This window comes from Pleurodeles waltl, chromosome 4_1 (assembly GCF_031143425.1).
Source record: "Pleurodeles waltl isolate 20211129_DDA chromosome 4_1, aPleWal1.hap1.20221129, whole genome shotgun sequence".
In the NCBI taxonomy this organism is placed as follows: domain Eukaryota; kingdom Metazoa; phylum Chordata; class Amphibia; order Caudata; family Salamandridae; genus Pleurodeles; species Pleurodeles waltl.
In genome coordinates, this window is record NC_090442.1 from 337,787,407 (window position 1) to 337,801,737 (window position 14,331).

General features: G+C 43.4%; 1 protein-coding gene across 9 annotated transcripts in view; it reads right to left on the reverse strand.

Annotated features, from left to right (window-relative positions):
- The window catches only part of EPS8 (EGFR pathway substrate 8, signaling adaptor), a 790,402-nt gene that overhangs the window by 59,324 nt on the left and 716,747 nt on the right, over positions 1 to 14,331 (reverse strand). For 8 of the 9 annotated variants that reach the window (XM_069228470.1, XM_069228468.1, XM_069228462.1 and 5 more), the window contains one exon: positions 9,354 to 9,497. In XM_069228470.1, coding sequence (XP_069084571.1) covers positions 9,354 to 9,497 — 144 coding nt within the window. Of the gene's footprint in view, positions 1 to 8,782; positions 8,819 to 9,353; positions 9,498 to 14,331 lie in introns of all 9 variants that reach the window. The other variant, XM_069228471.1, reaches the window with a different exon arrangement.

Genomic DNA, 14,331 nt, shown 5'->3' on the forward strand with positions numbered 1-14,331 from the left:
AAGGGTCATCCCCAGTCCTTTTGCCTCCTTCCTCCTGGTTTTTTTGACCTCTCGCTGTTGGCTCTAGGACTCTGAGCACTTTATCACTGCTGACCAGTGCTAAAGTGCAGGTGCTCTCCCATCTAAAGTTGGTATGATTGGCTTATACCTAATTAGCATATTTAATTTACCTATAAGTCCCTTGTACAGTGGTATCTCTATACCCAGGGCCTGTAAATTAAATACTACTAGTGGGCCTGCAGCGCTGCTTGAGCCACCCACTGAATTAGACTTTTAAACCTGTCTCAGGCCCGCTAGCGCAGGGCCTGTGTGCGCAGTTTTCTGCCACAGGGACCTGGCATCTAAACTTCCTTGCCAGGCCCAGTACTCCCCTTTTACTACATGTAGGTCACCCCTAAGGTATGCCCTAGCTAGCCTTATGGGCAGGGTGCCATGTATTTAGAAAGGCAGGACATGTGCCATATTGCATGGCCTGTCCTGGTAGTGACAAACAGCCTAACTTGCTGTCTCACTGCTGTGAGTGCTGCCTTCTCATAGGATTGCATTATAAATGCTCTGCCTTATGTGTAAGGGGTATTGTCTGATTTATGAGGGGTAGCGTAGGCATGTTTGGTATGGTTGTTATGGTGATAATAAATGCTGCTTACTGGTGTGGATGTATTTTTTATTACTATCACAGAAATGCCACTTCTAGAAAGTGCGGATTTATCTGTGCTTATGACTCTGGTGTTTTGCAGCTTGACTCTAATCCACGGCTGGGCAGAGTGACAGTTCGGGCTTTGTGCATACTTTTCAGAGAGCCTGTACACAGGGAGGGTGGAGGTGTCACAGAGGTGCATCTGCATACTGAATAGTCTTCCTGGGCTGAGATAAGGGAGAGGCGGGGCACACCTGCATTTGTAAAGACTGTGCCCTGGCCTCACACAATAGGGTCGTTAACCCCCCACTGATGTTTGGAGCCTGTGCTGAAAGAGAGGGGGCACTCCCAGAACCAGTTTTAACTGGCTGGAACCTCCTCTCCCTACCATTGTAAAACACTGTAAGAACTGACTATAAGTACAGGGGAATTTTCCCCACAATTTGGAGACTCTTGGAATCATCTTGGAACTGGACACCAAAGGCTGAAAGGACTCACCAGGAACCGCCATGGACTGCTGCTGCTGTGCTGACCTGTGACCTGCCTGGTCACTGTGAAGGACTTGCCACTTGCTGCTTTTCCCTTGTGCTAGCCTGCAGCTGGGCCCTCCACCTGAGGACCTTGTCTTAAGATTCTGCTTCCCAGGGGCAGGGTGCTGTGGACCCTGACCCCTGCATCCATTTCTTCACGAGGGGTGCTTCTCCGTGGTTGCGGCTGCCATATCGCTGATTGCAGCGCGCTTATGGAGCCTTGTGAGCTCGTAGGCTCCTTGCTGCATTGTGCCCCTTTAAATAATATCACCGCAGCGACCCGGGAAGCTGGAAGAACACTCGCGCACTGCATCGGGTGCAGGTGAGTGTCTGCTCGGGCCCCAGGAGGGGTCCGATCTTCTTGTGGCATCACGGCAGGACCAGGGGAAGGCGCGGGGAGGGCCCCCCTCCCCCTGGCCTCTGCGTTAGGAGCAGGACGCTCCTTTTCTGCTGTTAGGTAAAGCGGGCATTATTGTGGGCCCCCCCCCCTTGATGGAAGGGCCAGTGGAGGCCCGGGGGGGGCCCCAGAGATCGCGGGTCCCGGGAGGGGCCTGTCATTAAACCGGAGGGGGTGCGTGGTGTCCCCCCCCTGCCCTAAGTTGTTTTTGCTGGCTTTGGCCCCCCTTGTGAGGGCCGGTTGAGGCCCTGGGGGCCCCCAGTAATCACAGTCCCCAGAGGGGCCTGTCTATAAAAGAGAGGAGGTGCATGTCGCCCTCCTCTGACCCCAGAGTATAAGGGAGGCCCCCGTTTTGCGCATAGGAGCGCGGGGGGCCCCATTGTTCGCCTTCTAGGCACTGGAGGTGCCTTCATCCAACCAGGTACTGTTTAAAGGACCAATATGGTTGCAATCCAAAGTTCTTTCTACAGACTTTTGTTTGATTTATATATTACCTACCTGCGTTTGATGTTTTTGCATACGGGTATGCAAATGTTCCTTTTCTGGACATGCTTGCTAATATGTTTTTCTAACTTGCCATTTGTTTCCTAATGTTCCTACTATGGGCATTTTATGATATTCTTATGACAAGTGCTGTGGTGTTTTCCGGACTACTGCTTATGTTGCAGAATACTGAGTAACCTGTTTGTTATGTGTGACTACTGCTAGGTTGCAGAGTAACTAATGTGTAACTTTCTGACAACTGCTAAGGTAGCAGGATAGTACTGATATGTGATGTTTGGTCTGATAATTGCCTTGTGTATAATACAGTATATTTTCATATAATCTGGTGTTGTGTTTCCTTTGTGGTGGGGATATTGCGTCACGTGTGTTGTGTACTTACAAGTCAAAAAATGCTTTTCCTATAGAAAAATGGTCCTAACTATAGCTACTACTGGAGGTATTATTATTATATATATATATATATATATACACACACACACACACACACAATTTGTGATGAAGCATCTCAGATAAAATTCCCCTGACAGACCGAAAAAACGGAATACATTTCTTATTTCTAGAATGTTTATATTCAGACTATGACAAAATGTACTTAACGGGTCAAGGTCATTTCTGGGTGTACTCACATACAAAATGAACAGTTTATGGACAGGATGGAAAGTATGTGTCGGGTAGGGACAATGGTGCAATGTGTTTCAACATTTACCAGTGAAACAGTCAACAAACACGCGCAGGAATGTGTTATCTAATCCGTGACCTTTCTGTCAATCTCTGAGTGCTGCGTGGAGAATTCAGATAAAAAGAAGTCATAAAATCTAATAGGCCTCATTTTCATATGCAATGCAAGGTTAATATAAGTTGGAAAAGAACATGTGACTAAGTGTGAGGTATGGAACCTTCTCTTTCCATCGACATTGTCAAGGAATCACTCATGCATTGGTTCTTTAAGTAAATCAAGTTTTTCTCGCACCAATGTACTTAGTAAGTGGGATCGACAAATCTTGATTTATATTAGACCAACGCTTTCAGGAGAGCACAAGCCAGGAAGGGCTAAGTCGCATTTCTCCGGCTTGGTGCCAGGGAGGCCTTTTAGTTCCCTAGAAGGTGTCGCACTTGAAATGTCAGGCAGAAATTTTGAGGTTTAAACTCACAACGTCAAGGTGTTTACTTTGATTGTTTTAATCTGAAACAGTATGCTGTGAAGAGGGGTACTACGAGTGACCAGTGACCAAAGAGGGGCTTGTGCCCACGGGGCCAGTGGCACTTTTATTCCTCACACATACTAACATACATAAAAACTCACAACCTTCTACCCACCGAGATGCGATTTAGCCTGATCCTATCCAGGGTATCCTGACTGTAAAATATCTGGTGGTGCATTGTGTGGTACCCAGCCTCTTATTCTCACACCCAATCTAATCCTAACCACAGAATCCATCCTGAAGGAAAACAAATCCACGGTTAAGAGATATCTGGCATCCTGACAACCGATGCTCCGTCCAGTTCTACCCACACAATCGCTCTACAGTGAAAATATCCGATAGTGAATTATAAAATATCTCACCCTTTTCCCTCCTCCCCGATCGGTCTAATTCTATCCACAAGTGAAAAATGCCTGGTGGTGTATCGAAATATCTGGCCTCTTTCCAACCACCATTAGGTTCAATTCTACCTCAGGATCGCTACCGAGTAAAAAATAACTGGTGATGTACTGTGGTGAAACAGAACGTCATACTTGTCCCCACTAAGGCCACTGCTATCCACAGGATCACTCCTGACAGAAACAAACCTACTGGTGTATCATTTATTTGTCTCGGGTCACAACACATTTCTGCCATTGTAAGAGTGTTCATGGTGGGAAGACAACACTGGACTCATCTGTGCGCTCATAGAAGATTACACTTCCACATAAACACAATCTGCTGGGTGGGTAGAGCTATCTGTCCTCTGCCGATGACATGAATATAGTATACGCACACTCTGTAGTAGGCACCTTAAGTGGAACATTATAACTTGCCTAAAATATTTCAGTTAAGTGGTGGCACGAATATTCTTGCTGCAAGTTGCTTCAAACATCACCACTAATCATCCAGTAAGGCAGGATTCACTGAACGATCATGAACATCTCAGGTAAGAATCAGTGGTGTGACAAAGGCCCCCGCAGCCCCCTCCGTGAGGAGAGCGGTGGTAGTGAGCTCCAGGGGGCCCCATCAGCACAGTACACAGTGCACAGGTGGCAGGTCCCTGACTAGGACCAGGAGAAGGGGGCCCTCTCCAGGTACTTTGCAGAGGGCCCCCCTCAAGTCTCGTTACGCCATTGGCTAGAATCCTTTTGGAATTCTGGTAGGTGGACCTCTAAATAGCCATCTGACATCAACACTGGTGCTGCTGCTGGTGGTGATGACACTGGTGGAAGAGCTGGTCATGGTGGTTGGGGTAGTACTGGTTCAGATGCGATACTGGTGGTGGAACTGATGTTGGTGGAGCTCCTGGTAATTCTGGTGTTGGGGTAAATGTGGCAGTGTTGACGTGTTTAAAGTGGTTAGGTGTCATACTGAAGGTGGTATTAATTGGGGTCGTGGTATTGGTGGTGCTAGAATTCAATGTGGTGGTGTAGTACTGGCATTGTTGATGGTGTGCTATTCGTGGTTGTGCTATTTATTGGTATTGGTAGTGTTAGTTGTGGTGTGATAGTGGCGAGTGCGTGTTATACGTGATAGTGGCACTGATATTGGTGGTGGTATTACATATAGACGATAAATTACATGAACATTACAAAAACTGTGCAGTGGTGAGTGAACATCTTAGACGTGAAATAGTGGTTCATGCACCACCACAGGAGGCAGAGTGACATACCATAGAGGCAATGGCATGCGCTGAGAAGTGCTCTGTGGTAACAAAGGGGTGACAGACAGCTGTTTTGACCGGGCAAACCTAATAACTCTTCAGGCAAATAAGCATCAAGGCAGGTTTTGAAAATAATGCACTAGCAGGAACTGGAAAGACTGAGGTGCGTACGTGATTAAAGAGGCAGGTAACGCGGTAAGAAATGGAGACACGCTGGATAATGCCAGGACTAGGAGACAAAACTTTGTGTCATCACTAGTTACACACGGCTGCATGCTGCAGCCGATCACCACAACAAAGGGGTTCTGTTCAGTTCATTTGTATGCGTGTTTGAACAGCTGTGGAAAGGCAACCTCACTGGAACACTGGTGAAAACACGGACAGTGTAAGTCAAGCTGCCGCAGCAATGAGACTTCGCCCAGGATCCGTCATATCTGTCTGCTTAGACTTTTCGGAGGTGGTGAAGTAGTCGTTTCCCTTCTATGACTTCAAATGCCCGTCTTATCAACATCCCTCTTCCTGACGCCTCTTCCAATAGCACGTTGTGTTCCTGTCCTCCTTTTTCTGAGATAATAGGCGCCGACATTAGTGTAACTTTCTGTACAATGTGCGCACTCTGCCTCGAGAGCACGAAAGCTAAATATGAGCAAATAACGGAGGTATGACTTGGAGAAAGAAGCCGCTGCTCAGGGGTGAGAAGCAAAATGCCACACGCTCGTGGAAACTGGACATCCCTCCTCCGATGCTGCCAAGCTCAGGATGAGAGCTCCCGCCGGGTGAACGCAGACGTGACAGTCAACTCCAAAGAGCAATCACAAACTGAGAGAAATACGACCTCAATCTCAAAGCAAACGAACAGTGCGCCTGCTACCAGAAATCCCCCTGCACCGCAGGCAAAATTAACTGGAAGATTTCGCTCAATTACCGCAGGGATGTCAAGACCGCGTGTGTTGCCCAAACTTGCGAAATTTAAAAAAATGCATGACACATTATTTGAAAGTGTTGCATTTATGGTAGTTATTACCGCTACCTCCCACAGCTCCAACTCCTCAAAAACTGGCTTAGACACCAACACAAAAAGATAAATAAAACTGCGTGGAGTTTATGACGTGCGTAAGCGCTGTTTTTTCTAAGAACGTTAAGCATGTGGCAATGACATTCAATGTTATACTTTTCACTTTGCTTCTGCTAATAACCACGCGCATAAAAGCAATTTGTCTAAAAATGACACTTCAAACAATGGCTCTAAAGATTATTTGTTCTGAGAAACAAACATTTTGCATGAGTAATATGGCCGGAATGTTGCCAAGTGGGAGGTCAAAACCGCATATGAATTAAGAGGCAAGTTGTTAGAATCAAACTGTGGGGTCTACTAAAAAGCGGAGTACACTAAAATGTTCGAAGCAAACGTGACGCTATGTCGCACATTAACATACATACAACATCATGCACCGTCCCAGGAGGATATTTTGGGCGAGTATTTTTTTTTTAAGCCATATGTAAAGTGTCCTGAATGTGCAATGTTCCAGTTACAAGATTCTACGAGAAATGTATAAAAAACAATCTATTCTGAGACTAGTTATTTAGAAATATAGTAACACAGTAAAGAGGCATAAAGAAATGAATGCGATAAAACAACATTGCTTAATCTGGTATGTCCACCAGCCATCTTGATCAGCTAAGGATGCAAGGTGGACAAGGAAAACGGTTATCAGATGCTTTTCTTACATGTTAATCAAACACAGGCTAACACAAATACAAGCATGCACTTTTTGGAAACAGCAAAGTTCTATGTCAGATACACCATATCCACACACTTCAAACTGAAGAACAAAATATTTAAGAAAACCTTCTAAATTTTAAAGATATGGCTGAAAATGGAAATGCACACAACACACAAAGTTACTTCATCAAACCACGACGAATACAAAATTTTAAAAACTAGAATTGTTGTACATTTGAAAGAGGCAATATAGCTCAAAACTAAAGAGTTCTGATCTTTGGCTTGGCATGCTAAAGGTGAAGGAAGTACACAGGGCAACCTATCTAGTTCTGACAGGGCATTTTGCAATATGGTGTGCGCTACAAGTCAAAAAGATTGACTTTGTGGCGGAAACACAAAAAAACAAACTTCAACACTAAGTTCTGAATAAAGGATATTAGCAAGTGGAGAATAACCATGGAAATGCAACAACCTTTTCCTGACTGGGCAATTTGTAAAAACCTTTTTGAAGCACCTACATAGAGGTGGGCGAGCCACTGAATGCTTGAGCCAAATGCCTGGCTCTGGCTCAGTTCCAGGTCCTCTTGAAGTCTCAAGCCCAAAACGAGTCGAGCTTTCAGGGCAGGAGGTGTGGCCTATTAAGTAAAAATGCAGCTCACATGGGAACTCGTTTTGAATCCCGCCCTTGGCTCTGCATCCAGCTAATCTATGCATCATAACAATGCCTGTCTCTCTTGTGAAGTGCTCAGATACCTGTGGGAAAGTTTTGCGCTAAGAGAAACTGCCAAAAATAAAAGGCTGATTGAGCTCCTCACCCATGCCCTAATTGCCTCTTCCAAGAATTAAGGACAACGCATTAATCTTTGCTGTCAAAAAAAGATACCCATCTAGTGGCTGAATTGCATAGAGTGAAAGTGGAAAATCTGGGATGAATCCCGGCTTCCCTGCTTCACCAAATTGTGTGATTCTAGGCAAATACTTTGCCACTGAACCTCCTTTTTTCTCATTACCACAAGCAGAGCACTGTCAAAAACCTGAGTTCACGATGTGTGCTGTACAAAAACCTTCTGTCTGATTTATTAAACTATAGACTGTATAAGAATTCAGGACAGATATAGGGTACACATGACAACTGACTTGGCTCTTAGATCCCCGAATACGATTATCATTAGAGTGGGTTGATGAATATTTCTCAGTTTCTGATTAAAAACGATCAATTTTAATAAATACTTCTAAATGCAGAGATGCAAAAGTGCATTGCTACACCTTTCTGAATTCTGAAGACACCATCATTTTCTGACATGATGCTTGTTGCAGAATTTACAAGTTAAATATTTTGAGGGCTTGGCTCATGCACGCTCTTAGAGCGCGAGCCGACCTTTGGCTCAGCTCTCCATTCATTTGTTGGCTCACCCACCTGTACAGCCACAACAGGTTTGCATGTCACAACTGAAAAATCAATTAATCAATTACTTCTCTGCGAAGACTACTTCATTTCCTTTCTCCAAGAAGCAGCAGCAGCAGAAAGTGCTATTCACCATGTTTAGTATTAGATGTTAAACGATATCTTACAAGAATGAAGTATTCTATACAATTATCCTCATGGCAAAATAGCTCCCCATTTATTGCAACTTTATGACAGAACAGTCAGAGCGGAAGTCAGGCAGCTAAAGTTTAGCAAAGGTCTGAAAACACACTTTTCATAACTAGTGGGCATGCTGTATGTCTCCTCACCACTGTGTTGGGTTTGAGAATTTTTTAAAAATAATGTGTAGGGTACAGCTTTAAAAACCAAATCAAAAGTACCTTGGTGCTGATGCTTTTGATATTAATCATATACAAAGGAAAAGGTGGAAAGCGTAAGGGTAGCTGAGAGATTCAAGGAACTAATGTGGCCAAAAGTGATTTCAGTGGTAAAGTTAGCACACGCATACATATAGCTTAATGTTTATGTATATGCATCTGTGTCTATTCACAGCTGCTGTATGTAGGCAGGGTTTCTATGCATTTGTTACTCATTTATAAGCTATAGGGACAACAAAGGGGTTAAAAAGCAAGGGAGCTGTGGAATCTAAACTCACTGCAATACTTATGAAGCAGATAAACTAAGATCACGGCACCAGCAGGAAACCAGCAAGTCCTACCTTGAAGATTTCAAACTCCTTCTTTGGCATCAACAGCTTTTAATTAAGGATGGCCATGGGCAAATCAAACCAATGGACAACAACATTAACATTATGAAAAAGAACACCTCTGTTTACGAATATATTTAAGACAAGATGATATTATCAATCAATTGAAATATGGCCCCAAAAGTGCTCAACTGCAAAGGCGTAGAAGCCATTTTCCAAACTCACAATTTAAGATTAACTAATAAATTATATGCATTTTTAACAGCAGGGAAATAAAATATATTAGGTTAAGAAAATTAATCTGATCACTTAATGTATCACTTTCAGATAGTCCAAAGGAAACAGAAATGAAAACTGGTCAAGCTGAAAATTCTCTGTTAACACCCATCCTTTTTAACAATATCCCTTATAGCATTCAATGAATAATCAACAATCAATCAACTTTCTGCCACAATGCTCAAGAGTGGTTGTGACACCCTGGAATTTAGACTGGAAAAAGAAAGGCTAAAGACTCATGCAACATAACTTTTCACTGAAAGTGGGGTCAAAGAAAAAGAGCTTCCAATTAAATGTTGATAGTTACCTGTATTGTATGACTGTATAGGGGTTCTGTGCGTCCTCCTCCAGATTCCTGAGGTTTAACAGCAGTCAAGATGTTATTTGGCACAAAGCCAGCAGCTCCACTTGCATTCTGAACCTTCCACCACTGTTTTCGGTCATCAACAATCTGGGAAGTAAGTGACATTTTAAGACTAGATTCAGTAATATTTTAGATGAGCTTGCCTTGCACAATTAAAGCACCTGCTATACTATAGACGTCTATTAACTATTTTATTGGATTTTACGAAATGTGCATGGAAAGCAAAACAACTCTGGAGAAAGATGTGAATTCTGAGCGTACAGATTCTATTGAGAATTTGAAAAAGAAAGCTTCTGTTTGCACTGTACTGTCCAAAAGTCGAAAAAGCTCAAATTAGCAGATACTGGTTTCTAGACCGTTCCCCTCTATTACACCTGAAAACACTTGCTGTGATCTTTTCCCAAACCTTTTGCAGTACCACATCCTGTTTTATGACATTTGTTTTTGTTGCCTTTAGGACTATGTGCACTTTACCACTGCTAACCAGTGCGAAAGTGCTTGTGCTCACTCCTTTAAACATTGTAGATTTGGCTTACACCCAATTGGCACATTTAAATTTCTTATAAGTCCCAACTAAAGTGGTGCTACATGTACCCAGGGGGCCTGTAAATAAATGCTACTAGTGGGTCTGCAACACTTATGGTGTGTGCAGTTTTAAACCTGCCAAGTGGAGCTAGCAAGGTAAACCTTTTGCCAAGCCTAAACAGTTTTTAATATATATGTCACACCTATGGTTTCCCTAAACAGCCCATAGGGCAATGTGAATTGTATTAAAAATGTTGGGCATGCACTTTTAAGTTTTATGTGTCCTGGTAGTGAAAAACACCCAAATTAATTTTTTACTTCTGTGATGCCTATCTCTTCTAAAAGATAACACTGAGCTACCTTATTACATTTAACAAATGCTAAATTTGATTGGGAACAATTAGAAATATCACGTTGGTCTAAAAAAAAAAACTACAATTTAAAATCCTCTTTAGTCCTAAAGTCAGATTTTAAGTTACAGTTCAGAAAATGCCACACTTAGAAAGTTGGCATTTTCTTGTCCTAACCATTTGGAGCCTAAAGTCTTTGTCCTTGGTCACATGATTGTGAATAATTGGCTTTTGTGTAGTCCTCCCAGACAGTGAGATATAGGGGGACAAGTTATGGGCACGATGGGCCATCCTGACAGGATAGGTGGAGCAGAGCTCTTCACTGCCCCACTTACATTTCAAAGGACTGCCCCAGCACAATCATAAAGGAATTTGACACCGTTTTTTTGTCACTCTAGACCACTTGAAGCTTGAGCAAGGTGAGGAAGGACATTTTCAGAAGCACATGATAGTCTGGAAGATTCTCCACTTCGAAGGATGGCACCAGGTATAAATACTGGACACCCACACCAACCGTTCAGTACACTCCTGGAACTGCAGATATTACAGTAAAAGGACTTCCTCGTTCCCCCGAGGACTGTCCTGCAGCTTGGGGCTTGCACTGTTCCCCAGAGGACTGCTTTGCTGCTTCAGGCCTGCTTTGTTTCCCAGAAGATTGCCCTGGTGCTTGTGACATACCTTGTTTTACAGAGGGCTGCCCTGCTGCTTTTAGCCTAACCTTGTTGTCCCAGCGGTAGCCCTGACGCTTGAGGCTTCCCTGCTCTCTGTGTAGGAAGATTAGTCCTGCTCCATTCATCCCAGGCTGCCTGATTGACTCCTAGGGTCAGTTGGTTAGCCTCCTGTTCTGAGCTAGCAGACACAACAAGATCTAGTGGTTTTGCCCTGCAACTGCCCAGCTGACCGCCTGCAATTGGGCCTGCCTAAACACTGCTGGCCTGTGCTAGAGTGAATCTCTGATCCCCAAGAGGTGCCTTTACTGGCATCAGACTGCACTCCTCTACAAGAAAAAGAGAAATCTTAAAGTTCTGGAATCTATGTGTCTGACTTTGAGAAGGTAACCTTTTCAGCAGTACTAACCGGTCTCTGTGTCTGGCCAGCTTTACATAACAGCCAGTATGCACTTGTGACTTACCCCAGGTCTAGCAAGACCAGATGAAAGTGAATGGTGCTTTGTGCACTGTGGGTGCTATACCAACCTAAAATGTTAAAATTGCCTTTCCATGGTTCTACTAATTGGATTTGCCATTTTGGTCTCATTAATTTATTCAAATGTACTTTTTTTCTAAATTGGTTTGGAATTATTCTGGTGTTGTGTTTTCTCTTTTTTACTGTTTGTGTGCTGCATAAATAGTTTACATAGTGCCTTTACATTAAGTCAGATTGCTTTTGTGCTACGCTACCAGGGGGTTAAGCACAGGTTAATATGGTAACTTTACTGATGAGGCTTGAGGTTGTTGCTCGGATAGGGTTTTCATCCCCTCAACCAATAACCCCATTCCTTACACCCTCAAAACAAAATTCTGAGAAACAGCCTTGACTAAAGTTCCATTTCGCACACAAAAGACTATACTTTATATGTCAGATATAGTGAGTGGAGCCAGCTACTTATTAATCAAGATCTCAAATATAATTAACTATAAAATGAAAAATAGTAAACAAAATCAAATTTGTTGAAAGTCACTAAGGGACAGATGTATGACCCAGAGTTTTGCGACTCAGAATTTGCGACTGATTTGCGAGTCGCAAATTACAAGCCACAAAACCTAATGTGCAATAGTGTACATCACACTATTTGTGATTCCCAATGGGGTCACAAATGACCTACCTCACTAATATTCATGAGGTAGGTCGCAATTTGCGACTCCATTGGGAATGGCTGCACTCACAGGGATGGTGGCCTGCTGGGGACAGCATACCACCATGTCTGTGACTGCTTTTAAATAAAGCATTTTTTTTAATGTTTTACTGAAAAAAAAAAATTTCAATTTTTTTTTCTTCATTTTTCACATCCATTCATTTGCGAATGGGTTACCACCAGTTTGAAATTGGTGGTAACTGTGATTGTTCTGCGACCACATTTGGGGTTTCAAAACAATCATACATCTCCCTGCTACTCACAATTAGGAAGGGACGCCCTCGGGTTGCCCCTTCCTAATTATGAGTCACAAATCCCTATTTTGCGAGTCGGAAATTGTGACCGACTCGCAAAATAGGGATGGTACACCATACCTGCTAATTGTGCTGCAGCAAATGAGTATTTTTGCCATTTGCGACCGCCAAAGGCCGCCATACATCAGGCCCTAGCAGATTAAGGTTAAAATACATTTACAGCTCCAACAACTGGGCCATTAGAGGGAACATATACTGTGTTTTTACATCTTGTACCCACATGTTTATGACCTGCTCGTATGATGCTAGATTTAAAGTCAATAACAATTGTTTTAAAAAAAACTATACATTTACAGCTCTACATTTCCTCAGCAGATTTCTCAAACTTGTCTTAAAGCCATATTCTGGTCATCGAAGCACTCCATATGCTATCAAACAAACTAATAAAATAGTTCTGGTTCATTTCTTTGCAGTCCGGATATTTTACCATGGATCTGGCCAGTTAAGTACCAAGTCAGCAATAGGGGTTCCCTTTAGCATCAAAAGAACAATCTCTATATGATAAAAAAAATATAAAGTAGAAATACCGCAATTATGAAATTGAATTCACTTTTCCTATTGTGCTGCACCGATATGAGTGACAAGGCAACTGTAAAATGCTCAGGTTGGGGTGGAGAACTCTGTCAGATCCAAAAGAACTGGAACTGAAATGTTAGGTACTCGGCCTAGAAAAACAAGTTACATAGCTCAAGCAATGCTTTTTCCGGCAGACACTTACCGCAGTTTCCTCAATTTCGGAATATTCCCCAGGTGTTAGACTGGATCTGTTAACGTCCCCCCGGTACTTCTGCAAGCCAGGTAGCAGTGTGTAACTTTGCACCATTGTAAAAATTATAGAGCTAAGCCACATATAAGAATCACCTTTGCACGCTGATGACAGTTTCTTGCTGAACTAGGCTTAGGAGCTACTGGTAGCTCACCAGAACCCTTGAAGTAGCTCCCTGAAGTGCAGTCCAGCACAGTACACAATTAAGAGGGTTGAGCCACTTTGAAGGCAGCACTATACATCTCTGAAACGCATACTGTGACCACTTGCAGGACTTGAAATGTGACCATCTGTTTCCACTCTCTATTTAGCAAAGTCAAGTGGAAATTTGTCATTTTCTAAGCCCCATTCTCAGTCATACAGTTTCTGTGAGGAAGACAAGACATTGTTGAGATGTTTTTCAATTAAAATGAAAAGATCATATTTGATAGAAATTGTGTATTTTGACAGTGATATGCAGAAAATAGAAAACAAAATGAACGGAAATCCAAAACAACCAAAGCCAAGGTCCTCTTGCAATGATAATTCAAGAATGTTTTAGGAGATTTATAGCTATTAGGATTTCCTTTGGACATTTGCTGTGGCTGTTATTTCTTTGGCCCGGTCAATCAATCAATCAGTATTTGTAAAGCGCGGCTACTCACCTGTGAGGGTCTCAAGGCGCTGGGGGAAGGAGAGGGGTCTCATCCGAAGAGGCACGTCTTGAGGTTCTTTCTGAAGATGGTGAGTGATGGGCTTTGTCTGAGGTGCAGGGGGAGGTTGTTCCAGCTCTTTGCTGCAGTGTAGATAAAAGATCATCCTCCGGTTGTGGTTTTGTGGATGCGAGGGATGGTGGCCAGGGCCATCTGGGTGGGGCGGAGGGATCTGGTGGGGGTGTGGAAGCAGACGCGGTGGTTCAGGTAGGCTGGTTCTGCGTTGTGTATGGCCTTGAAACGTGTGGGTGAGAAGCTTGAAGGTGATTTGATTCTCGACCGGTGGCCAGTGGAGGGTCCTTAGGTGTTGGGAGATGTGTTCTCGGTGAGGGTGGTCCAGAATGAGTCTGGCGGCGGCGTTCTGGATAAGTTGAAGTTTTTTGATGTTCCTAGTTGAGGTGCCAGTGCAGAGGAAGAGC